The following is a 27958-nucleotide window of genomic DNA, read 5'->3' as shown; positions in this document are numbered from 1 at the left end:
TCCATTCTCACCAAGCTCTGAAGCTGACTCAATGTGGTTTCCTCCTTGTTCAAATGATAAGTCATAATGAACTGATCATAACAGCTAGGCAATGAGTGCAAGACTATGTCAATGGCCAATTCCTCATCGAAGTTCACATTGAGTTTCAACAAACGATCCACATAACGTTGCATGCGTTGCAAGTGAGTTGTGACAGACTCTCCGTCCTTCATCTTGCTAGTAATGACGGACTTTACTATCTCGTATCTCTCTTGACGAGCTCGTTGATGGTACTTTTCCATCAAGTCCTTATTCATCTCATACGCCCAGTAATCCTCATAGAACCTTTGTAGCCCAGGGGTCATAGTAGCCACAATGATGCATTCCACTTTGGTAGCATCATTGCAATATGTCCTATACTCAACCATTTCTTCAGGAGAAGCAGTTGTTTCATCAATCTCGTTCAACTCTTTTTCGAGTACATATTCCTTGTCTTCGAAGTGCAGAGCCATCTTGATGTTACACATCCAATCATTATAATTGGAGCCATCAAAAGTGATTTTTGAGCGGATACTCAAGAGCGAGATGCTGTTGGAGGAGTTGTTGTTAGATGAGGAACCAGAAGCATTGTTTGAAGTTGACATCTGAAAAGGAAGAAGGACAAGTTTCGATTAGATAAGAAAACCATTAATATAAAACCCAAATGAAATATTAAGGCTAGGATCCAACTAAATAATTCACAATTCAGAAGAGGGATGTCGTAATCTAATTGTAAATTATTTAAAGGTAGGTAAATGACGATTTACCAATTTCACCACAAAAAATGAAATTTGAATGGATTAGGTTTTTAAATTGAAATTCCTAGATCTTTTGAGATTCATTGAACTATTCAATGACATATTTAATCTCGATTATACCCTTTCCATTTGTGACTGGGATACCGAGGATCACAAATAAGGTGTGAATAACCATGCAAATTAGCTTGGCGCTCTCGATGCCATTTATCACCTAATTGATATGCCAGTTAACCACACATGCTCCATTAATAAATGATAATTTATGAGACACCCATTGCCACCCTTTATTAGTCCATATTAGTGCGTCGGTTAACCACATACGCTCCACTAACGACTTTTATAAAGTGCAATGTGCAATTTCATGGATTAGCATCAAATTCATATTTTTCCTAAAGTAACTACGATTGGGAATTTAATAAAAACATTTAGTTACTTTATTTATTCCATTATACTTATTAATGAGAATTAAGTGTCCTATCAAACGCGTTCGGATAACGACCCTCCACCAATCAAGGGAGCAGTGGGTAAGAGTTGATACCTAATGACGATCATTTTGTAGGCCACTTCCTTAAACTCCCATTATATATCGACTTCGTGAATGAGGCGTACTAGGGTTTTTTTAAATCTTTTAAATTTTTGAAAATTAAAAACAATTTTAATTTAAATTTTAAATTTTAATTTAACCTAATCTCTTATCCCCTAAATCTCAAAAATATGGGAGAGATATATCAAAATCTTTAATTATCTAATTAAACAATTAAGAAGATAATTACCAAAAATAACAACTCTACCCATAACCCTAATTTACAAAATCATGACTTGGGGTGGAAGGCAAGGCTTTCAATCCTTGCCTTATTTTCGAAAATCCTAGGGTTAGGAAACCCTAGATCTCGAAATTTAGGAGGCCAAATGAAAGGTTTAAAAAAACCCTTAGCAAATTTTCAAAAACCCGGGTTATGAAACCCTAATTTGCGAAAATTATAAGGCCTAGGGTTTAATGCCATAAACCCTAATTTTGTTAAGTTTAATCAACTACATCATATCTAATTGAAAACAAAAACCAAAAGCTCTGATACCACTTATGAGTTTTGATCATAACAAACAATCCTTATGTGTCCATGTAACCCTAATATGTTGGATCTATGTTTTCTTTATTAGACATACAAGCATTGAACACAAAACAAGAAACACTAGGAGGTAACTACAGTTTTCAAAATTGACAAACCAAGGGTTATAGTACATACCTTTGTTGTTATGTTGTAATAACAATGGATTCCTTGAAGATTTTGAACTTTGAGAGGAAGTGTCACAAGTGTAACACCTCTAATGGCTCACAAACACACTATGCAAGAGGATGGGAGGAGAGAGGAGGAAGATACTTCAAATTTTAGGCTATCCTTAGGGTTTGATGCATGGACAAAATCAATAGGGTTGAGGCTCCTTAAATAGTTGTTGGTTGCATAGAGCCAAAGCTAGGGTTTGCTGAAGGAAACCCTAATTTCCAGCTTAATGCCTAACTAGCCCATGAACTCCCCATCCTTATGGCCATGGACGAAAATTCTAGGGCCTCCCTAGAAGTTTTAGTTCATCCCTTCTAGGATGGTCCAAGAGCCTAAAACCACAAATATTAATTAATTGCTAAATAGCCCATGTACTTTTAATTGATTCCTTTAATCCCAAAATTAACTCCAAATTAATTTCTGATTAAATATTAATTAAATAACATGATTTTTAATTAATATATTATTTTCATAATACATTAATAAATCATTTTATATATTAATTTATTATTCCAAATAATAAATTCTTCCTCTTTCTCAATAGGTCATTCTGTCTAGTTGCTGGTATGAAGGCAATAAAAAATGATTGTGCTACTATTAATTCAAGTACATACCAATTGTAGTTATGGACTTATACACCTAATCCAACAAGATCAACCATGAATACAACCAACGGCCAAGAAATTCTAAATGAAGAAGCCCCAAAAACGAGGGTTTTTAAGATGAAGAAACGCTAACACAAAAGTGATCGAAAGATAAACGGAATCACAAAACAACCAGCATAAACCCTAGACCAACACAGATCTAGACAATAGAGAAAAAGCCATAGATCAACAAAGACCTAGACAACGAAACAGAGAAAACAATATTTATACATACCTAGACATAGAAAATGAACAATGACCTCAAAATGGCTATGATACCATGTTGAAAACGATAAAATCACACACATAATGACAACATCAATAGATCTTTTATTGATTAAAACAAGATCCAGTTGGTTTTCAGGAACGTACAAGGGAAAAACCTCACTACAATCACACTCACACTCAAAGAATTACAACTTAACCTAAATCTAACTCTGAGATTACAAAGAATATGAATAAACATGAGTTGCATAAACCCAAATCTACAAAGAGAGAACTAGACGAAGATAAATGAGTATGGAAAAATGTACAAAATGAATCTTTCGTCCCAATTTACACTGAGCTGCTAGAATATATACTCCGGGTAAAGAATCGGGGCAAATGCGGGTAAAACCCGTATCAAACCCTGACCCATTAACCGACCCAAATTTTGCGTGTTTCTGTGAGTTTAAAGTAAATTAGCCACAACCCCTACACAAATAATATTGACAAAACACACCCTCTAACAACTAATAATTTACAAAATCCAACCAATTAACTTATTCTTATCAATGTTGATCATGCACCTTTATACTAATATTTCAACACGATGGAAGCCAAAAAGGAGAAAACAGAGGATTATTATCAAAATACAATATCTTTATCTTTGTTTCTTAATATTAAAAGGTAACAAACTATTTTATATACTCGATAATAGCAAGATATACATATTTAGCGTATATACTAACAAAAAAATAGCAATATGAGATGTAATACAATAATAGTATGTTTTTACTAGGTAGTCGGGTACACAATATATTGCATCCATGTGGGTTCCACGTCATGGGAGGTGGGAAAGGATGAAGCTCGATGTGCTCCGGGCCGAATTTCGCACTAACGAGAACTAGTGATGAAGCTTGATGATATAATGATGAAGCTTGATGATTTCCATTCTTCCATTCCATATTTGGGTTTCACATAAGTTTGATCTATAATCAATTTGGTTTAAGAAGGAAGAAGAAGATGTAACATATGTTTTTGCCAACTTGGTATTTGATGTAGAGGATCTTCATAGGGTCTTTGACATAACTTGTAGTTGGATCGATTTTTGATTTATTTGTAGTTGAATCAATATTTGATGAGATGATCTTCATAGGATTTGAAAACTTGGTCTTTGATGTAGACGATCTTCCAAGTTTCTATAAGGGTTTAAGACGTTTTTCTTTTCTATTTTATTTTGATTAAAAATAGCATAGATGTGATATCATGTCAACATTTTTAGCCACATGAATGAAAGTCATGTGAAAAAGTATATTGTTAAATATTATATTTGTATGATTTAAACAAGACAATCTTTAATTAGTGACTCATTTTAAATATAGGAATTAATTGTTCACTATTTTTATTTTTTTTGAGCGGCAAAATTTTATTGGGACCAGACTAGCAAGAAACTAATCGAAAAAATAAACACTACATAACAACAATTTGAGGGTTATGCAACCAACCAACCCAATTAATATATCTCAAAATGCACTTTTTAATACATAAATTTTACCCAACAAAAAACATAGATTTAAGTACAATTTGAGGGTTATGCAACCAACCAACCCAATTAATATATCTCAAAATGCACTTTTTAATACATAAATTTTACCCAACAAAAAACATAGATTTAAGTGATAAAAACCTGAGTGACAACATATCTCACACACAAGCCTCTTAGAAATTTACAAACACCAATTCACCAAAAGACTTTACAAAATAAATTATCTCTATTTGGATTTGAGATTGGAATTTTTGTGAAACAAATCATATAAAACCGAAATTTAGGAAACATTCGACACTTTTTGGCGAAGCAATAATGATTTGCCCAATAAGGGGTTTAAGAACTAACAGGTAGAAATCAAATATATTCTTTTTCTAATTTTTCTAATTTGCCTAAATTACTTTAAAGATGCCCGTTTCTAACTTTTCCTCGATGATATTGATAACCTTCTTGTCCCGCTATGTTGATCACATCTTCTTCTCCTTCTTTGCCGCTTCCGAGTTCGAGGTACATTTTTATTATTTTCCCTAAGATTAGCTAAAAATTTTGAGGCCCCTCATAGGGTCTTGGATTGCAGTACCTTCATAACTATTGTATAAATTATTATAAAAATGATTAAAAGAAAAAGAGCAAAATTTCAAACACAAACCCTCACAAACATCCAAAAAAATAAATTTTTAGTAGATCTAGCACAAAGAAAAATAAAGTTATTTAAAGAAAAGAAACATGCATCAAACGAACATTATCATCTTTGGTGCGAATGGCGTATTCCAAAAAGCAAAAAGACGTACCAAAACACCTCCCATGCCGATGGAAGCCAAAAAGGAGGAAAAAAAGAGGATTCTTATCAAAGTAGAGTATCTTTATCTTTGTTTGTTAATATTAACGGGTAACAAACTATTTTATATATTCAATATTGGTTGCTAACAGCTAGATATACATATTTAGGGTGTATACTAATAAAAAATGTTTAAACTTACCAATATTAAATGTAATACAGTAATAACAGGTTTTCACTTGGTACACCTTATGTTGCATCCACATCATGGGAGGTGGGAAAGGATGAAGCATGATGTGTGGATTTCCTACTCCCGTGAACTAGACAACTAGTGATGAAGCTTGATGATTGCCATTCTTCCATTCCTGAATTGGGTTTCACATAAGTTTGATTTATAATCTATCTGGTTTAAGAACAAGCACTAGGAAGACATAAACACATATTTTTGCAAATATTAGGATTCTAGAATATTCCGTTAGTAGGATCGATCTTTGATTTCTTTGTAGTTGAACCGATTTTTTTATTTTATCTTGATTAAAAACAGAATTGTTGTGAAGTGAACATTTTTAGCCACATGAATGTCAAGTTAACAAAGTATATTGTTACATGTCTTATAGGTATAATTTAAGATAAATTAATTATCCTCCTACGTTTTGTGTCTGATATCATTCTATCTATTTTAGATAGTGAGAAGTGTCATTTAATTTAATTTAAATTTGAATGAAATATTAAATTTGTATACTTGTCAGGTAGGAAGAAAATTAGAAACGAAAAATAAAAGGATATTTAATTTCTCATAATATAAACAAGAAATTCGTTAATTAGGGACTCATTTTAAATTAATATAGAAATTAGTTGTTCACTAATTAATGACATTAAGCGTAACATATAATGTTTTCTGCATGTTATTAAAATTTATCAATCAAACAATCATTATAACGAAACAATATATTCGCTAATTAGTGACTCATTTTAAATTAATATAGAAACTAGTTGTTCATTGATTAATGACATTAAGCGTAACATATAATGTTTTCTGCATGCTATTAAAATTTATTAATCAACCAAGGTGTTGATTAAGTGAACTAGGTGTGTAACCCATGTATTATATGAGTTTATTTAAAAGAAAAACTAAATACAAAATTCTAAACATTTGAAAAGTATGAATTTATAAAAAAAGTGAGAAAAATATTGAATTATACAAATTAAAGTTTTTTTTTTCTCTTTTAAATTTAAACAAATAATAAAGAAAATTAACGAATCTTTAACTTAGTAATTTTGAAATTAAAAAGAAAGTTCATTAATGAAATTGATATATATTTATTATTACATTTGAATACTGTCTAGAATTTAATAAAATGAAAAAAAAACATAAAATGACATGTGAAATAAAATTAATTTAAAATAACCACAAAATTACATATGACAAAATAAATGAAAATGTTGACATGTGACAAAAATATCTTTATTTATTAAGGAGGGTATGTTTTAAAACCTAAGTCTCAAATATAGTCAAATTGGATCATTTTATTACAATTATTCTTCTAATATTTAAATAATATTTAATTCTATAATTTATTCCGTAACAAATAAATTTTAAATTTACTCATTGCTTGGTTGATAGTTGTTAATGTCTAAGACCTAGTTAGAAGTTATAAAACTAAATCATATATTTTTAATTATGGATATATACATTAAAGTTTCAATATTTTTACCATTTGAGAAAAATTCTTAAAAAATATTTTTTTATAGTAAAGTCATAACTATCGGTAGTTTTTGACACACTTATCTTTTTGCCGGTTATCTGGTAATTACGAATTTACTGTTAAAAAAATAAAGTTTAGAATTTTTTTTTTGTCAAATCATGAATCGGATATATACACTAAAATCTTAAAAATTTTACTTATTTGACAACAAAGTCTTAAATTTTTTTTTTCACAGTAAAGTCATAACTACCAATCGTTTTTAACACCCTTACCCTTTTTTGTCGGCTAGCCAGTAAATAAGAATTTATTGTAAAAAAAATATAGTTTAAGACTTTTATTGTTAAATCGTGAATTATGACTTTACTGTTAAAAAAAATAAGTTTCAGACTTTCTTGTTAAATCGTTGAAAATATTAAGAATTTAGTATACATATCCCTTAAGATAAATTTGAAAATATATGTTTAAGAAGGGCAATTTTGTTTATTTGTTTTAGTACAAATTGGAAAACACATACAATACACGCCTAATCAAAATGGTGTGAATGTGGAGAATGGGTAAGAACGACAGTTTTGTTTTTTCCGATTTCTTAGTTCTCTGTTTTTAGAACTACAAAAAGCCAACATAAACATGATTCTCTTTTTTTTTTTTCATAATTATCTCAATTTTTTTTATGTCAGTTTGTTGAGATTAAAAAAAATATTTAACAAGAAACAAACGTTAATGGTTTCAATAGAATATAACTGACCATAACATGTTCAAATAACTTTTATGCTTAAAGACTATTATGTCATTAAATTTCTAACAAAATAAGATATATACACTAAAGTTTCAATATTTTCAACGATTTTGACAAGAAAGTCCTAAACTTATTTTTTTTAACAGTAAAGTCCTAATTCAAGATTTTGACAAGAAAAGTCTTAAACTATATTTTTTTGACAGTAAATTCTTAATTACCAGCTAACCGGCAAAAAACGGTAAGGGTGTTAAAAATGATTGATAGTTATGACTTTACTGTGAAAAAAAAGTTTAAGACTTTGTTGTCAGATTATTAAAAGTATTAAAATTTTAGTGTATATATCCCTTTAATTATGATATTTAGGAGTTTGTATATAACCAAGTCATACCAATAAAAAAAAGTGTGTATATATATATATATATATATATATATATATATATATATATATATATATATATATATATATATATATATATATATATATATATATATATATATAAGGTTAGGTTCATGTGAGACGGTCTAATTTTATGAGACCGTGAGACACATTTTTTCATTTTTTTTATTTTTTTAGTTAATTCAAGTTCTAAAAATAATATTTAAAAAAGAATTTTTTGATTTTTCCATTTATTTTGCATTTTAAAATTATTTTTTAGAATATTTCACATATTTTAAAAAAAAACGGGATTTTTTAATTTTTTTAATTTTTTTAGTTAAATCAAGTTCCGAAAATAATATTTAACAAAAGAATTTTTAGATTTTTTTATTTATTTTGCATTTTAAAATTATTTTTTAGAATATGTCAGTGTAATATTCTATTAGAATATTTCACGTATTATTAAAAAAAATGATATTTTTATTTTTTATTATTTTTATTTTTTTTAGTTAATTCAAGTTCCGAAAATAATATTTAAAAATCTTTTTTTTTGGATTTCTCCATTTATTTTACATTTTAAAATTATTTTTAAATTTGATCTTACGGTCTCATAAAGTTAGAATGGTTTCAAATGAACCTGAACCTGAATATATATATATATATATATATATATATATATATATATATATATATATATATATATATATATATATATATATATATATATATCTTGACTATCTTATAAAACAAATCCTACTATTTCTAAAAATAGATTGAATAAAATAATAATATTTTTTTAAGACGTCCAAATCATTAAGCTAATTGTACAACTAATCACTAATAAAATAATATTAAAATTTAAACAAACTCCTATAAATCTTCTCTTTCAAGGTTTTGACCAGATCTTTTTTCATCCAAATAAATACTCAACACCCTATAATTTGGTCATTTCATGAATTTTCTTTATTTTTAATACGACATATTTCTTAAAACAAACTAATGATTGAATTGAAAATAATTATTCTCCATCGAAAAGAAATTAATTGTCGAAACAAACTATTTGTCGCCCGCCGCTTTGCGCGGGTAAACGCTAGTGTGTGTGTGTGTGTATATATATATATATATATATATATATATATATATATATATATATATATATATATATATATATATATATATATATATATATATATATATATATATATATATATATATATATATATATATATATATATATATATATATATTAAATTCTTAGGTTTACCCAAAACACTTGCGCGGTCTTTTTGAACAAACATATTTTATACTCTCTACTCAGCTATATATATCTCCTTTCATAAACAGAAATTTTGAATTCTCCAACTCCAAACATCTGCACTAATCATCTCGCAAAACCCTAATCATATACTTCCGGAATAGGTAAACCGTTGCCCATGTCCATATATTTAAAGATTATGTTCTATACTCCTTTATTTTATCGTAGAAGCTTCAACTGAGCCACTTTAGCAACTAAATATCCGAATGTTTTCAATCATGTTTTTCAATTCATCCATTTCCGTAATTTTAGCCATGAAAGGATAGATTTTTCGTTAGTTAGTTAGTTTTATTTAGCTACAGGAAGTAATCAGAGTGGTGTGGCTTGTGCTTTCAGCAGATTGAATAATCGTCGTGTTCATAATAGTTAGGGTTTCAAAATATATGTTGATCGATGCATGTATATGAGGAATACGAAGTCATAGTAAACAATGACAGATTTGAAACTCGTTATTAGCTCAAAAACATGTGTTGTTCATAGTTATCGATTCAAATTTTGCATTGCAGAAATGGAGGGTAATGCGAACGAAGATCTAATCATACCATTTCTGCAACAATCTAATGTAAGTCACAATGAACTATTCCCTCGTAAATTGACTTATGTCGTATATATATTTTCTGATTTTAATTCGTTATTCAGGGAGAAACAGTCAAAGAAGCCATGGAAGTTGCAGGTTTTCAAATCGCTGAGTTTCTAGAGCAAGACATAGCAGTATGCCGACTTAAAATCAAGGGAATGTCATGCACAAGTTGCTCTGAAGCGATTGAATCCTCTCTTTTAATCGTTGAAGGAGTAAAAAAAGCAGTTGTGGGTTTAGCTCTTGAAGAAGCAAAGATAAACTACGATCCAAACATCACCAACACAAATCAAATCATTGAAGCAGTTGTAGATGCAGGATTTGAAGCCGATCTTATAGGACCTGAAATTGATGCAAATAAAGTTCATATAAAACTCGAAGGTATCAATTTCATATCTCCACAAGACATGGCTTCCATCAAACAATCTGTAGAATCGTTGAATGGTGTCAATCATGTTGAAACAAACACAGAAGAATGCAGATTGGCTATTGGTTATGATCCAAATTTCACTGGTCCAAGGTCAATTATGTCATTCATATCGGCTAATTATCAAGCAAGCTTATATATTCCAGAAAGAAAACGTGATACAGAAAGAAACCATGAAATTAAAGTTTACAGGAATCTGTTTTTATGGAGTTGCTTGTTTTCGATTCCTGTTTTTATCTTCTCTATGGTGCTTCCAATGATTCCACCATATGGGAATTGGTTGAGTTACAAGATTCATAACATGCTTACGATTGGAATGTTTTTAAGATGGATCTTGTGTACACCTGTCCAGTTCTTCATTGGTCGAAGGTAACAAGGATTTAATTTAATTTCTCTTTCTTATTTTAAGCATATTTACAATATCCATAATTCTGTGCCTTTTTAAATTGCAATAAAACAAAAACAAAAAGTTCATGATAAGTAGATAACTCCACTATAGTAAAGCTTTTTCACAAATCTTAAAAGCTCATTTTGTAGGTCTTACCAATTTCAGTTTGTATCATTTTTCTATATTTTTATCCAAATGAAAATATGAAGTAAAGTTAGATATAACAAAATAGTATATAATTATCTTATTATAGAAAAGAAAATATATATTGGTCATTAAAAAAATGCATCTTATAGGTTGTAGAATATTTTACACATTATATTAAACAAAATTAAAAACCATTTTTTTTAACGGCCAACCTTTTTTATTTGAAATTAATAAAAAAGTCATTTTGAAAAAAGAAATGAAGATGAAGAAGCTCAATAATATATTTTTTAACTTTGACAATTGTTTGACAAAAAAAAAACTACTTTTATAATTATTGTTTCTTAAAACAATTTTTGATTAAATCTTCAGGTTTTATGTGGGATCTTATCACGCATTAAGACGAAAATCGGCTAACATGGATGTTCTTGTTGCACTTGGGACAAATGCTGCTTACTTTTATTCTATATACACAATAATAAAAGCACTCTTTTCAGACAAATTTGAAGGACAAGATTTCTTTGAAACAAGTACCATGTTAATATCATTTATTCTTCTAGGTAAATACTTAGAATCCACCGCGAAAGGAAAAACATCCGCTGCTTTAGCTAAATTGACCGATTTAGCCCCGGATACCGCTTGTTTACTAACAATGAACAATGAGGGAAACATTCTTTCAGAAACAGAAATTAACACGCGGTTGATTGAAAGAAATGATGTTTTGAAGATTTTTCCTGGGTCGAAGTTTCCTGTTGATGGTATTGTGATTAATGGTCAAGGGTATGTGAATGAAAGTATGATCACGGGAGAAGCAACCCCGGTAGTTAAAAATCCAGGCGATCGGGTATCTGATTTATTTCTATAATTTTACAAAAAAAAAAAGTTTATGTTATATTTTCCTAACACAGTCTGTCCGAATTACTCATTTAGTTTATGTTTGACGAACTAACCGAAAAGTGAGTTGCTACTGATAAAAGTTGCCATCTGGTAGAAGTAGAACTAGTTGATAACTCAGCTGAAATATGTAAAATGACATAAAATGTACGTCGAAGATTAAGTTTTTTTTTATAATTAATAAATGATATGTTTTAAAAAATTTATAAAAAGCTTCATAAGCTCGTTGAAACATTAGTCTAAGTAGTTTTATAAAAAATTAACTTATAAACAACTTTTTGGTTAGTCAAACATGACCATTTAAACTTTTTTTGAAAAATAAAATAATTATGACATGTCAAACACAACCTTAGTTTTGAAAGTTCTAATGAAAATATAGGGGCTTATGTGAAACCAAATCCCTAAATTTAAACAAACTTGTGTGTATTAGATAAGACTAAATGGGTAAATAAGGCACACTTCATTGATTAAATATGACATAAGCCCTAAAAACATTTGGACATATTTTTATGAAAATGGAGACATATTTTTGAAAATGTAAACAGGTTATCGGTGGCACTGTGAACGAAAACGGTTGCTTGTTAATCAAGGTGACTCATGTTGGTTCCGAGACTGCGCTTTCACAAATTGTTCAAATAGTAGAAGCCGCTCAACTTGCTCGAGCTCCCGTACAAAAACTAGCTGATCAAATATCAAAGTTTTTTGTACCCGCAGTGAGTTTTTTGCCATTCTAGCGCTCAATATGAGTCAACCAAAGTTCATTTGAGATCTTGTTGTTTTTAATGAATATGACTTTATAAATTTAAGGTGGTTTTGGCTGCTGTTGTGACATGGATGGGGTGGTTTATTTTGGGAGTGGCTGGAATTTATCCTAAAAGTTGGATACCAAAAGCTATGGATGAGTTCGAGCTTGCATTACAATTTGGGATATCGGTTTTGGTTGTAGCTTGCCCATGTGCACTAGGTTTAGCTACTCCTACTGCTGTTATGGTTGCGACCGGTAAAGGCGCATCCCAAGGAGTACTTATCAAGGGCGGAAATGCACTAGAAAAGGCCCACAAGGTATTTTATCAGCATCAGCATCAGTTGCTCAGTATCAACCGATGCCGATGCTGATAGTGATGACAAGAGATGGTTATATTGAAATTTTCGGTTATTTTATAACCGAAAGCTCCAATATAACTTTTGGGAAACAAAATTTCAACAACTGTATCCTTCGAGATTTCGTGTCGATTTTAAAGAAGATTGTATGGATTGTGTAGGTTAACACAGTAGTATTTGATAAAACGGGAACATTAACGATTGGAAAGCCGGAAGTTGTTAGCGCAGTACTTTTTTCCAGAATCTCAATGGAGGAGTTTTGCGACACAGCAATTGCCGTAGAGGTCTGCTTAAGTTTCTCCTTTCTAACTTCCTGATTCTCTCATTAACGTTAGAGTCTCACATCAGCTAGACACAGAGTTTTTACTTTCTAACTTCCTGATTCTCTCATATTCTCTCATTAACCGTATATTTCACCGAGTCTCACATTAGCTTGATTCTCTCATTAACCGTATATTTCACCGAGTCTCACATTAGCTGGACACTGAATGTGTATATATCTTGGAATCTTAAATTTGATATATATTTGGTTTGTTTTTAGGCAAACAGTGAACACCCGATAGCAAAAGCAGTAGTGAAACACGCGAAAAACAGATTACAAAATCACAAATCTCAAACTACCAACAGTGCAGCGGTGAAGGACTTCGAGGTGCATCCCGGCGCCGGAGTTGGTTGCAAAGTCGGATCCAAAACAGTTTTAGTCGGAAACAAGAAGCTCATGAGATCCTTCAACGTTTCCCTCAGCCCAGAGGTCGAAACCTACTTCTCCGACAACGAAAACCTAGCTCGCACATGTGTGCTCCTCGCAATCGACGGAAAAGTCGTCGGCGCTGTTGCAGTCTCAGATCCGGTGAAACCCGAGGCGGCACGTGTTGTATCCTTTTTACGATCGATGAGTATCAGAAGCATAATGGTCACCGGTGATAACTGGGCAACGGCAACCGCCATAGCCAAGGAGGTCGGAATAGAAAACGTGTTTGCGGAAACAGATCCGTTGGGGAAAGCCGATAGAATCAAAGACTTACAGGCGAAAGGGATGGTCGTTGCAATGGTCGGAGATGGCATCAACGATTCGCCGGCGCTCGTTGCAGCGGACGTCGGAATGGCGATTGGTGCCGGAACAGATGTGGCGATTGAGGCGGCGGATATTGTGTTGATTAAGAGTAACTTAGAGGATGTGATTACAGCGATTGATTTGTCTAAAAGGACGATTTCGAGAATCCGGCTTAATTATGTGTGGGCGCTTGGGTATAATGTTCTTGGTGTGCCGGTGGCGGCTGGGATTTTGTTTCCTTTCATCGGAATTAGGTTACCGCCGTGGTTGGCCGGAGCTTGTATGGCTGCTTCTTCTGTGAGTGTGGTTTGTTCTTCGTTGTTGTTGCAAACGTATAAGAAGCCGTTTGCGTACACGAGATGATAAACTGTTTGCATGTGTGAAAAATGAAAATGAATAGATTTTTCAATAAAAGTAATTTCAAGTTTAGTTGGTTCAAGAAATATATAAGGGTTCTTCCAAGAAATATATTTAAATCTACATTAATATGGTATAAATGTGGCATGACACATAGTTGCTTAAGTGATAATTTTGCAAGTTTTAATAATTATTAAATAATTATGAAATAAGGGAAGATATGTAAATATAAAATTAAACATCTTTAATATTCAATCAAATGACGGTTATGGACATGGGCCCATCCAAGAAGCAATCCAGCATGCAATCCATTGGGCCATAACAGGCCCAAACAAAATGTTTTTTTTTTGTCAAATTAAAAAATGGTTCGGTTTTTAATCATTAGTTTTTATTTCAGTTTCGGTTAAAACATAACCGTTTTTTATCGATAGTTTGGGTTTCAGAAGGGATAATCGGTCTGGTTTCAGATAAGAATAAATCGTTATAAAAAAACTTTTTCGGTTTAACCGACAAAAACCTTTTTACTTAACTTTTACTCCAATTAAATAAATTATATTAGACTAATAGGTGTGCAACATATTATTACATGAGTCCTACTAATTGGACCCCAAATTTCCTTATAAGACCCCCCTGTAATTATGGTTGTTTAGTCAAACTTATGTTTTTTTCAATTTTCAATACATAGAAAATTAAACTTTGACTTTAAAAATTTAATAGTTTTTTTATGTTTTGAAAATTTAATATTGTCAGTTTTTTTCTGTAAAAAATAAAAGTCTGTAATTTGTTAACATCAAAGTTTATTTTAAATAATCTAAAAATCTTATTTAATTTTTTTTAATTGAACTTCATTAATATCTCAACATATTTTATATATATTATAACAAATTCAAACTCACAACATATATTATATATATTATAACAAATCCAAACTTGATATTTACAAATTCAGTTTTGGTCTTCACAAATCTAATTTTGATCTTCACAGTTTACACCATTGATATCTACAAATTTCAAACATTGAAAAATGTATACTCTTAATAGCTGATTAATTTTCAACTAATCCAACAATAGCACATCTAATATAAAATCAAAATACTTGTACTGTAAACAAACAACAACAGTTTCTCATATTAACAAAAGGTAAAATGAAAATTAATGTAAATATCTTTTAACACCTCCACTGAACACCACCACCTCCGGTCCGACCACCGGTGTTCCAGCCGAAGATGAAAGTGAGAGAGAGGGAGAGAAATCGTTTGGTGGTGGTCCCTTTGCCTGAGATGAGGGGCGATGATGGTGGCTTCCTTCGACCGCCATTCCCTCGGATCCCGGAAATCCCCGGTGGCGTTCCAGCTTCCTTCGACCTCCATTCCCTCGCCGCCCAATACCACTTCCTTTGACTGCCCACTGGCCTCGAATCTCACCACTGAACCCACTGGAAACGAAGGCCATTTATCTTCCCTTCCTCTTCTGCATCGACGACTACTGCCATCTTCCTTCGACGTCCAGTCCCTTTCTCTTCACTTCCTCTTCTACGGTCGAAGGAAGCCACCGACGATGCCCCCTTTGCAGGTGGCTTTTGTCCGACCGAAGGAAGGTGTTGCTGCCGGATGGAGCTGCTCGATCTTGAGGATGAGAGACTTTGGCTCGATCTTTGAGGATGAGACTTTGGCGGCTTGATAAGAAATTTAAGATTTTAGGGGTTTTTTATTTATTTATATGTTGGTTTAGGGTTTTAAAAGTATTAGGTCGGGTTTACAAAATTAGGCTTTTTTAAAAACGAAAATTAGATTTTTTTTTCTTAAAAAAAATAATTCTTTTTATATAAAATTTATTTTAATAAACCTTTTTAGTATTAAAATTTTATAAAATATTTATTTTTATTTACTTTTTATTTTTATATTTTTTCAATATTTTAATTATTTATCTGATGTGGTTTTTTTTAGAGATGTTTAAGTTTTTAGGAATCAACTTGTCGGCTAGAGATAAAGATTTTTCTACAAAAACTTTGGTATTTTCCACCAATCAGGTTATATAATTATATCAATTATGATGCTTTCAGATACAACATATATACTAACTCACTTGAAATTTGATTGCAAAAGTTCAAGTCTCGTGAGGAATTATTGGAGTGGACACAAAACACCGCACGTTCTTTAGGATATGTCATTGTTACTAGAAGATCAAAGGCATATGGGAACAGCTTCGCGCATACAGTCATACTTATATGTGATTGTGGTAGAGAGTATAAACCTAAAGAGTATACAAGTAGAACATCTGGAAGCAAAAAGACTAATTGTCAATTTCAATTGGAAGGAAAGTATTCAAAAGAACATGATAAATGGACGCTAAGGGTAATATGTGATGAACATAATCATCCACCGACACAACATATGGAGGGTCATCCATTTGCAAGACGGTTATCTGTCGATGAGACTCGTTTGGTGGCTAATTTAAGAAGAAAGAACATGGCGCCACGTGACATCCTGTCAGCATTGAAGGCTCAAAACGAAAACAATGTGTCGACAATTAAAACAATATACAATGCACAACAAAAGATTCGGATGCACGAGCAAGCAGGAAGAATTCCAATGCAGGTTCTTATGTCCCTTTTACACACCAATCACCAATGATTATGTCTATGAGTTTACTACAGGTGATTCAAATGAGTTAGAAAATTTATTCTTCGTTCATCCAACGTCTTGGAAGATATGGCGTGCATTTCCACATGTGTTGATAATAGATGCCACGTACAAAACCAACAAATATAATAAGCCGTTGGTTCAAATTGTTGGTGTTACATCAACTCAAAAGGCATTCTCTGTAGGCTTTGCCTTTATACATAGAGAAAAGGAGGCCAACTATACTTGGGTGTTAAATTGTCTAAATTCGACGCTTGATACGTGTATGCACCCACATGTAATAATCACAGACAGAGAGTTGGCACTCATCAAGGCATGTGAAACAATTTTTCTGGATGTTGCCCGATTACTTTGTAGATGGCATATTGAACAAAACATTTTAAAGCATTGCAATAAAATTATCACGTTGGAAGATGATCGACGCTCTTTTAGATCATTATGGAACTTACTAATTGAGTCTCCAACATTGATGGATTACACGAAAAACTACATGCGACTTCAATCAATGTTGATAAAATATCCATGTAAGCTTGTTTTTTAGCTGTATTTCTGAATCATAACCTTCATATTATTATTTATTTACGTATTTGTTAACTATATTTCTAAATCACAACCTTCAGGTGTTTTGAAATACATAGAAGATACTTGGTTGAACAAGTACAAAGAAATGTTAGTATCTGTTTGGATTGATCAACATCTTAATTTTGGAAACAACACAACCAATAGAGTCGAGAGTGCACATGCCAATTTAAAGAGATTTTTGGACTCTGCAAGTTCTAATCTCGATAGATTTATGCAACGAATTAATGAAATTGTGCAGTCACAACTCACTTCAATCAATGAAAGCTTTGAAAAAAGCTTAATTTTCCGATATAAGCATCACAATTCGTACTGCTTCGGGTTACTAAGAGGTTCTGTTTCGAACGAAGCTCTTGATATAATAGTAGGAGAGCTCCAAAGGTTAAATTTGTCAAAGTTAGACTCCTCAAATTGTGGTTGCAAACTCCGTACCAGTTGTGGGTTACCATGTGCTTGCATGCTTTCTGTTTACTTAAACTCAGGTTAGTATGTTCAATTACAACATATATAAAATTTTAAATATTACAAAAATATTTATTTTTCATTTTAATACAGGTGAAGAAATACCCTTGGATTTAATACATATCTTTTGGAGAAAGCTTAGTATTTCTGATACGAAGCCTGAAAAAAAAAGGCAATATTCGTTGTGATGATGAAGTTGAAAAGTATAAAGAAAATTTCAACAAGCAGACAGAAGCAGGAAAAAAAATTTATTTGAAAAAACTAAAAGTGATATATGATCCGCGCACAATTGATGTTGGAGAACCCACAGTTCAAAATAAGACTCACGGACGGCCGAGTATGAAGAAACAACATAAAAAGAATGTCAACCCTCCAAATCAAGCTCCTCCTAGATGCAACGACTCTACCACATCAGAGTTCATTGGGTTAGATTTAAATAAAGAACCTGAAAGGCATAATTATTCGTACGACATTGACTTAAATGAAGAACCATGGATGCATGATCCATTCCTAATGAAGAGTATTCCTGATGTATTTCATGATTACATCGACAAGATACAAGATGTACACGGTGATGGAAACTGTGGGTTTCGAGCGGTAGCTGTTAGTCTAGGGAACAGTGAAGACTAATGGCTATACATTAGGCAACAATTGCTTGAAGAGTTAGAAAGTCAATTTTATGCATGCCAACAAGTTTTTACTGATGGGTTCAATGAGGTATACGAGTCTATGTGATGGTTCGAGTCACCTACATATTTGCAACATTGGATGATTATGCCGTTGACTGGTTACTTGATTACCAACAAGTTTGGTGTGATTGTTCATTGTCTAAGCCATGAACAATCTACAACCTGCTTCCCTCTTTGGAGAGGTCCTAAAGAGTTTCAATCTCACCAAAACATTACAGTGGCACTTATAGGCAGACATTATATTTCGGTGTCTTTAAAAGGAAATTACCTAATGCCTCCCACCACAACATATTGGAATGCTCATAAAAGCTCGTCTGCATCTTTCTGGCAAACTATGTATTGGTCGCGTTTTGAATTATACAATCAACATAGGCCTCGTAGTTCTGAAATACCTTGGATACATATCAAGGATTAAGTATGAATGTAATTGAACTCTTTTGATATGTATTTCTTTCAAAATTTTGTTTTATTATTAGTATGTCATATTTGTAGTCTTTTGTTATAATATTTTTAAATAAAACGATTTTAATAAATTACATACAAATAACCTAAAAAATATATAAAAAAAATTATATTTAGCCTATTTTATTTCGCAAGTTTAATAACCTAAAAATATATAAAAAAAATATATTTTACCTATTTTATTTTGCAAGTTTAAAAAAAATATAAAAAATTATATTTTACCTATTTTATTTTGCAAGTTTAAAAAAAATATTAAAAAAAATATATTTAACATATTTTATTTTGCAAGTTTAAAAAAGATTATTAAAATACTTTTACATAATTCATCATTATTTATTAAGTACTTAATAATTATAAATAAAAGACATAAAATTATTATGTAATGATGATTATTAAAAGGTAATTATTAGTATAATGATTTGTTTATTTGAGGAAAAAAGTAAGGTAATGATGAGGGGGTCCTTTAAGACTATTAAAGGGTCTAATTAGATAAACCCTATTACATGTTATCATACCCAAATTGTCTACCTCATCATCCTAGTCACAATTTGATGTTATAACAGGAAGTGTGGAAATAAACAACATCAAATAACATGGGATAACACCTACTATTTTCTATTTCTTTTTTTAGCTTTTTTTTATGTTTTTAATTTCTATTATTCTAATTTGTTTTATTTTTTTATTTACTTCATATATTTATATTTCGTTTTATTTTTTGAATATATGTCATATATTTATAAAAAAACATATAAATTAATAAAACATAATTTCATTAACTAGAAAATTAAAAATACCATACAAACTTAAAAAAAAAATTACAAACTAAAAAACAAAAAACATTGAAAAAAACACACGATAGTCCTAATAATTAAAAAAAAAAAGATACCGACAAACTATTCTTCGTCCAAGTATTTGCTTTCGATCTTTGCCTTCATCCTCTGTATCACCTCCGCTCGTCTCGGTGGCAAATTTTCTTCGTTCGCCGTAACAATCGCCAAATCCTTCGATATTCGATCTTCTTCGGTTTCTTGACGAATGAATTCCAAATGCTCCCGTTGCAATTCATATCTTTTATTTGCGATTTTCGTGTGCGCATAATTTTTTTCCATGTCCTCGTTGTCTCGAAGCCGACTTTCATTCTCCTCCGCATGTCGTTGAGCTCGCTTCGTTTTGTCGCGCCCCACCGGTCGTCGTGGCGGAGAGATTTCCTCGATGTCGTCAAACTCGTTCGGGATCTCATCGATGTCCGTGTTGAGGTCGATGTTCGTGTGTCCGTCAGAAACGTCAACCGAACCTGAACCACGAGACCTCTTCGATTGTTGTCCCGATGATGTTGGTGTTTTCATCCATTTTGGATCTTTCCTCACTATCTCCCATACTTTTTGCTACTCAAATACGTTCCCCATTTGCAAGTGATATTCCTCCATCGCGGCTCTAAACACATCAAAATCATTGGCACCACTTTGACGTTGCGAAGAAAGTTTGTTGTATATGGAATTGAATTTGGTGCACTTCCGACTAATTTGAGTCAATTTTCCACTAAGCATATCATTATTGCGATATGTGTCACCCTTGTTCAAAATCGAGCGGAATTTGACGATTACGACATCCCAAAAAGCAACTCTCTTCATATCAATTCCCATGGTTGGTTGTTTTGAAGTACCGCACCAAGTCACCACCAACGCATGCTCTTCCTCCGGTGTCCACCATGTTGGAGGTGCTTCTGTTTCATCCGTCCCGACAACAACCTCTTTCCCTTTCTTTTTTGGTCTCCCTTTTTTTCCCGATGCTCTCTGACTACCGCCAACTTGCATCTCGACAACGGGTTCTTACATGGGTGTGGGTTGTGTGACGGTTTGGCGCATGGAACCGAATATGTGAAAAAGGTTTTGTTGTATGTTTGCATTTTGTTGTATAAATGGTGAGGTAGGGAATTGTATTGGGGGTGAGACAGTATTGAAAAAATTGCCAGAATATGGAATTTGTGGTGAGTTTTGGGAGTTTAGAAGGTTCATGTATCCCTCGTATCCCGCAAAACCCATTAGAGTGGATGTGTTTGTCTTCGGAGGAGGGGTATTCAGGTTTTGATCCATAGTGGGTATTTTGTTTTGAATGAAATAGTGATAGATATAGATAAATAGAGATAGAGAGGTTAGAGTAAAATGATATATATATATATATATATATATATATATATATATATATATATATATATATATATATATATATATATATATATATATATATATATATAAAGTAAATTGAAGAAGTAAATTTTTTTTTTTACAATTCCACCGCATACAACAACGGTATTATTACCGTTTTTCAACGGAAAGAAATTGAAACGGTCAAAAATGTACACGTTATGGCTCGTTATCGTGGTAACATCGAATGGTGTAACGCGCCTTAACGCGAGCCTCGGGCGGTGTTCCCCGTGATGGCGGCTTTCAGGGCGTATGCCATGTAAGATAACGCGGCTAACGCGTTGCCCACACCCGTTCGTCTTAGTATCTATTTTACAAAATATAAGCCAACATAGTTTGAAATTCGAATTACATTAAAACATAAAGTTCAAAACAAAATATACTAGCAATTATAGTTTGAAATTTGCAGCCATCATGAAATTGAATATTTTTAATACGAGAAACCTTCAATTTCAATCTCATCTAGTTCGGTCATTGGAGGTGATATCTATTGTGCAACCTCTTTTTGTCTGAAATCTTCAACGGGTGGTAAAAACAGTCTTTTAAGCCAAACACAATGTTGTGAATCTCAACACCGACCAGGTAATCCTTCAATAAAATACATATTTCATCGATTGGGCGGTGAATCATGACCTTCGTTCTAATACGACTCTTCCACTAACAGAAAAAACAAATTCTGAAACAATCGTGGAAGCTTGCATAGTTAGTAAAACACAAGCAATGGCGGCAAGAATCGGAATTGTGGTTCCCTTTATCTCCACCAAACCAAAATGTTAAGATTGTTAAATTCCTTGACAAAATAGTAGGCTAAAAAGGTAGATGCCATATAATTTCTCAGCTCGCTACTTGGGGCCAACGTTCATCAGTGTTTAGTAGCGTGTGCATCAAAATGTTATATAGTTGGATTTTCGCATCTCGAAGACTTTTAGATGATCCCGTCATTCCCCTCTGCATATGATAACCTATTTGATGCATATGATAACCTATTTGATTACTTGACTAACCATATTTGGTTGCATAATGGTGGAATAATTTTTGAAAAGTATCATTAAAAACTTGAGATTCAACGCAATGTAATTTTTGCCTTGGAAATTACATGGCCATGTAATTCTACATACCTAAAAATATGGTTTTTGTTCGATTAAGGTCTGTAAGCTTGGTACTTTTTGAAAGATCTTTATGCCTAACAGATATTATAGAATGATATTTATAGATAATATATGATTTATAAATGGTTACACTAATAATAACTTGATGATAATATATTATTTATAAGAACTTGTTTCTTTATAAATACTTATATTATTATATATATTATTTATAAGAATTTGATTCATAAATATTATATTTCTTGTAATTAATTGGAAAATATTTATTTTATTAAAATAAAAATTTTCTATCAAAAGTATCATATAAATACACCTGGAATGTTTTATATAAGTCATTAATTTTTTTATATATAAACTAAACTAATTTAGGTTTTATAAAACTTGAGATATATCTAGTATATATATAATGGAAGAATGTTGAACTTTCTTTCCCCCTTTTTGGACTTAAAACTGAAGACCTCGTAGGGGTAAGGGGATTAGATTTGTAGCTTGTGTTCTCTCCATAAGTACTCCTAAACCATACCCTTACATGCAAGACTTGAATGGTATGGCTTGAGGGCACTTGTCTTTGTTGGATTACGTGTCTATGCCAATAACAAAATCGATATATACTTAAATTATTAGCAAAGTCTTTTTTTTTCTTGCCCTTAAACCTAGTAATTGACAAAAATGTTTTTTAGAGAGAGAGGTTGGTTTATTAATCTTTTGTAAGATTAATTATAGCAATAAATGATTTATTAATATATTATGATATTAATATAGAATTAGAAATAATATTATTTTATTAAGAATCAATAAGATATTAATTAGAATTAATTTTGGGATTAATTACATTAATTAAAAGTGCAAGGACTAAAGTTGTAATTGTTTAATAGCTGAACAAGAGACGAATTCTAGAAAATTCCTAGGGTTGGCCGAAAATTGGAGGCTCCCTAGGTTTCTGGAATATTCCATATAGATAATATGGATACATATAGATAATATGGATAATTAGAAAATTAGAAAATTAGATAATTCCGGATTTAAAATAATATTATTTTATTTCAAATTAAGGTTTTTATGGTTTTCCTATCAACTATAAATAGGGCCCTTTGGCACCCCATTTTCAACCACTCATACTCCTAGAAGGATATCCGAATTTCCATCCCCCCTCCTCTTTCCTCAAGCTTTCTTAGTTGCTAGGGTTTGGGTGTGAACCATCATAGGCACGTGATTTTTGGGCGTTTGCTTCCAAGAGCATTTGAAGAAGGATTTCATTGGTTATTTACAAGAATAATCAAAAGATATGTAAACCCTAACTCTGTTATGAATTTCGATTAAACTAGGGTTTCCATGGGGTTCTTTGATGTTTACAGATTATAGCATTCAATAGTGAAAAGATATATTCAATTAGGTTGCATGTGAACTTAAGAGTTAAGTTATTTTCTGCCACATGATTTTTTGTAACCTATAAAACCTAACAACCTTGACTAATTCCATGAATGAAATAGTAAAGGAATTAGTTTTCTTTCCTTGGTTTTTCCAAGAGAAAGTCGTATCCTCCTTCCTATCTCCCTCTCATTCTCGACTTTCCCTTTCTAGTGAAGAACATGTTCTTAAGGTGTTATGAGTTGAAGAAAAACTTGATACTTTGACACTCTCTTTGGGTTAATACTTTTGCATTAACTTAATGCTTAATATTTCTTATCATTATAAGATTTGTCTAGCATCTCCATCATGTTTATTCATTGTTGGTGTCCTTGACAAGAAGGAGCTCTCCTCTACATTCTGCATCAACATCCAACGTCCCGAGAGGAATCAAAATCTTCAAAGGTTGTATCACTTTCTTCTTCTTTGGTTGTGTTTTAATCTTTCCTAGCTTTGCAAAATGATCCTTTGTGAGTAAAATGGTTTTAGTTAATTCAAATGTAAAATCACGTTTATTGCTATTTACATCAAGATTGACACTAAAATTACATTATTTTTGAATAAAAACTCAACAGTTGGTATCAGATCCATTTTTGCAAGTTTTGTTAGATTCTTTAATAAGATGTTATTATCTTTGTTTTTGGAAAACATGGATGGTTTTCTTTTTGTAATGAAATCCATACATATTTTCTTTAACAACTTTATAATTGTTATTTTTTATGACAAAAGTATATAAGCATTTTTTGTCACAAAAAGTTGTTTTAGAAAAACAAAGTGTTATATGTGTGTGTGTATATATATATATATATATATACACACACACACGTGTGTGTGTATGTATGTATGTATGTATTTATGAGTGCATAAACTAGCCATGAACCTCTTGTGAATGTATTTGTGTTGATTTGGTACAATGGTTTTAACATTTATTTATTCATATGGTATGTAATAATTAAATAGATAGTTTTTATTTTGCTTAATTCTTTTTTGTAAGTAATAAATTAGTTTTAGAAATAGTTCATTTTTATAAAAATTTAATAAGAATGAAGACGATGACTATTTTAAAGATCAAAAGTTTATAAACTTGATTTTATTAAAGTTTTGTAAACTTTGTAAAATTATTTTTATAAACTTGCTACAATATGTTGAAGCAAGTTGGAGCACATAAAGACATTACAAGATTTTTGGTCCCTTAATTTCCCTTAGAAATGAACTTGATATTTTTTGTGATAAATCACGAAAATGTCACTAGTTTATGTTTGGTTTATATACATATATTTTACATGTTTGTATTTGTCACACCCCCAAACCAGAATGACGGAAACATTCGGGGGTGGGTGACTTCACGTAGTATCATAACAGTTGAATATTGTAAAGAAAGTAAACAAGAAAAAGAACACAAATTTTTGCAAAAGAAACCAATGATGGAATATCAATATAAAATTGATACATTTAGGTATTTTTCTATTAAATTCATATAAAACACTATGAATGTAATTATATACCAGGTTCTATGATTTCCGAGAGTGTATCACTTGACCTAAACAAATTGATCTCAAACCCTGATTCACTTAGTTGTAACTCTAATGACGAGGTCAACTCCTTCTTATAGGAGATCAACAACACAATATGGACAAGAAACGAAGTGGGCTTTCAGATTGGTAAGAATTGGGAGCTTCTAGATGATACATTTGTTGGTGATAGTGACACTTTAGTTCTCCAATGATTATCACGACTCTAAACATAAGGGGGATTGGCGAATTACGTAAAATTGAATGGATTCGTAAGCTTAAAAGAATACACAAAGTAGATTTCATGGGGATTCAAGAAACAAGAGTAGCAGATTATAACACAATTGACTTATTTGGATGCTGGGATCTTTAAATTTTGATTGTGACTTCATTAACCCAACATGAAGTTCAGGTGGTCTTATAAACATATGGGATATTAATGTATTTCGTAAAGTACATACAATATCCTCTAGATATTACATTGCTACTCATGGACATTGGGTGGGTGTTTGTGGCATCACAATTCTTGTAAATGTATATGGTCCAAAGTTCATTACAGATTAAAGAAATCTTTCGAAGGAGTTGATTGAGCTTAAAAGGAGTTTAGATGGGACATGGGTGTTCTTTGGTGATTTTAACGCCGTGAGGTATGCCAATGAAAGATTCAATTCCGGTTTTTGTCATTACATTGCTTTCAATTTCAATAATTTCATAGCCGAAGAAGGTCTACACGAATACAAACTTGGTGGAAGAAAATTTACATATCTCAGGGATGATAGTTTGAAAATGAGCAAACTAGACCATTTTCTCGTTTGTCAGAATTCTATTTCGAATCAGCCTCCCTTTTTTGTCACTGCTTTACCTCGTGAACACTCAGACCATTGTTCGGTCTTACTCAAGCCATCTATTGCTGATTTGGCCCCCTCATTTCCGTTTTTTAAATACTGGATGCTAAACAAGGATTTCAGCAATGTATTTTACAACACATGGAATAACTTGTTAACGAGAGCTATTCTCGGATCTGATAAATGTTTGTTACCTAGAATTAAGCTTAATTTCCTGTAATTCAGGCTGTAATTTAGATATTAGCTGTATAAATGTATGTGATCTGTACATATTGATTCAATGAAAAATACAGAAAACTTCTTCCCCCCTGTACTCGTACCTTTTGAACATGGTATCAGAGCATCACTAATTACCTCGAAAAAAACCCCACTCGAAATTTCTGAAATCAAAACGCACCGATGGGAGAAAAAACCTCATCCTCCACAAACCCAGCGCCTGTAATCGTTCAACATGAAGTGCCGTTCCCCTCAGGGGGAATTACTCTCGATGACACAAACTATCCTCTGTGGTCCCAACTTATGGAGATGCGAATAGGGGCCCAAAACAAATCGGGATACCTAACCGGAAAAACGCCGAAACCTACTAAAGGGGAGAAGGAGATCGAAGCATGGTTGATTGAAAACAACAAGGTGAAGAGTTGGCTTATTGATTCTATGAGCCAATCACTGATCAAGCGCTTCATCAGACTCTCAACAGCAGCCGAGATCTGGGAGGCGGTCGGAAAAACATTCTATGACGGCACAGATGAGACACAATTGTTCGAATTAAACCGGCGATCGTTTAATACAAAGCAAAATGGACGAAGTCTGCCTATGTATTACAACGAATTGATCTCCATCTTCCAAGAAATTGACACCCGATTGGAGTCACAAGAAGAAACAGTGACAGGAGCGGTCACAGCAAACAAAACAATGGCAAGATTAAGGGTACACATCTTCTTGGCAGGTTTGGATTCATCCTTCAATCAAGCCTGGTCAGAGGTCCTTAGAAAAGATCCACCACTTAGTTTGGAGTCTTGTTATGCATATATTAGAAAGGACCTCAGCCAACGGCAGACCATGGAGGAACCAAAACAGGAACCAGATAGTATGGTCCATTTGACCACCCGAAATCGCCCTCAAAAAGAAAAAAACTCAAAAAAAAAACAACTCATTTGTGTGCACTCACCGTGGAGAAGAGGGGCATACAAAACTCCGCTGCTATGAAGTGATTGGATACCCCGAGTGGCGGGACTTTAACAAGAAACCTCGAAAGAAGATAAATCAAGCAGTTGTGGCTACCTCTTCCCCAACTGACAAAGCAAACACCCCCATGGCAGCACACACCTCTACTCCTCCAGGTACGTCACGAAATAATACTACCTCTATTGATACTTGGATAATAGATACAGGGGCTACCGATCACATGGTTAGTGATCCTTCGAAATTACTAAGCACACATACTCCAACTCAAAAAAGTATACACATTGCAAATGGGGGAGTATCTCCGGTTACCTGTAAAGGGCCAATGAAAGTAACGAGTTCTATGGAACTTGACAAAGTCCTTGTAGTTCCATCACTCTCATCGAATTTATTGTCTGTAAGCCAAATCACAGAGGCATTAAATTGCTATGTAATTTTTTGGCCAAATGATTGTGTATTTCAGGACATAGCGACACATCGGATTCTTGGCTATGGTACTAGGCTTGGGACGGTTGTACTATCTTGAAGAAAATCAGCAAAGTCAAGCTCTCCATACAAGTATTTCG

At 32.2% G+C, this 27958-nt stretch overlaps 3 protein-coding genes across 3 annotated transcripts; all 3 read left to right on the top strand.

Moving 5' to 3' along the window:
• Positions 1-9315: 9315 nt before the first annotated feature.
• Positions 9316-14393, top strand: LOC111877485 (copper-transporting ATPase HMA4). Its single transcript, XM_023874001.3, has 8 exons — positions 9316-9462; positions 9865-9920; positions 9998-10731; positions 11267-11738; positions 12334-12501; positions 12596-12850; positions 13051-13173; positions 13431-14393. Exons 2-8 carry the CDS (start codon positions 9867-9869, stop codon positions 14304-14306), a joined length of 2682 nt encoding a protein of 893 aa, XP_023729769.1. The 5' UTR covers positions 9316-9462; positions 9865-9866; the 3' UTR covers positions 14307-14393.
• Positions 14394-15857: 1464 nt separating this feature from the next.
• Positions 15858-18171, top strand: LOC111877463 (protein FAR1-RELATED SEQUENCE 5-like). Its single transcript, XM_052764938.1, has 6 exons — positions 15858-15897; positions 16247-16311; positions 16406-16897; positions 17010-17466; positions 17563-18003; positions 18077-18171. The coding sequence occupies exons 1-6, from the start codon at positions 15858-15860 to the stop codon at positions 18169-18171; spliced, it is 1590 nt and encodes a 529-aa protein (XP_052620898.1).
• A 7269-nt stretch (positions 18172-25440) lies between these two features.
• Positions 25441-26430, top strand: LOC111877464 (uncharacterized). The gene is made up of 2 exons (XM_023873982.1): positions 25441-25515; positions 25945-26430. Exons 1-2 carry the CDS (start codon positions 25441-25443, stop codon positions 26428-26430), a joined length of 561 nt encoding a protein of 186 aa, XP_023729750.1.
• Positions 26431-27958: the final 1528 nt, after the last annotated feature.

This window comes from Lactuca sativa, chromosome 6 (genome assembly GCF_002870075.4).
Source record: "Lactuca sativa cultivar Salinas chromosome 6, Lsat_Salinas_v11, whole genome shotgun sequence".
Lineage (NCBI taxonomy): Eukaryota > Viridiplantae > Streptophyta > Magnoliopsida > Asterales > Asteraceae > Lactuca > Lactuca sativa.
The sequence above is the reverse complement of the archived record's forward strand: the minus strand, read 5'-3'. Positions and strand labels throughout refer to the sequence as shown.

What these genes read in the sequence shown, in the direction of transcription:
- LOC111877463 (XM_052764938.1), top strand. Translation starts at nt 15,858, where the DNA reads ATGCCCCCTTTGCAGGTGGCTTTTGTCCGACCGAAGGAAG. An exon ending in ATTTTTCTACAAAAACTTTG is followed by an intron (nt 16,312 to 16,405) that starts GTATTTTCCACC and finishes TGATTGCAAAAG; the next exon opens with TTCAAGTCTCGTGAGGAATT. An exon ending in CAGGAAGAATTCCAATGCAG is followed by an intron (nt 16,898 to 17,009) that starts GTTCTTATGTCC and finishes ACGTCTTGGAAG; the next exon opens with ATATGGCGTGCATTTCCACA.
- LOC111877485 (XM_023874001.3), top strand. Translation starts at nt 9,867, where the DNA reads ATGGAGGGTAATGCGAACGAAGATCTAATCATACCATTTCTGCAACAA. An exon ending in CAGTTCTTCATTGGTCGAAG is followed by an intron (nt 10,732 to 11,266) that starts GTAACAAGGATT and finishes TTAAATCTTCAG; the next exon opens with GTTTTATGTGGGATCTTATC. An exon ending in CAAAGTTTTTTGTACCCGCA is followed by an intron (nt 12,502 to 12,595) that starts GTGAGTTTTTTG and finishes TATAAATTTAAG; the next exon opens with GTGGTTTTGGCTGCTGTTGT.
- LOC111877464 (XM_023873982.1), top strand. Translation starts at nt 25,441, where the DNA reads ATGACGAGGTCAACTCCTTCTTATAGGAGATCAACAACACAATATGGA. An exon ending in CGAAGTGGGCTTTCAGATTG is followed by an intron (nt 25,516 to 25,944) that starts GTAAGAATTGGG and finishes AATCTTTCGAAG; the next exon opens with GAGTTGATTGAGCTTAAAAG.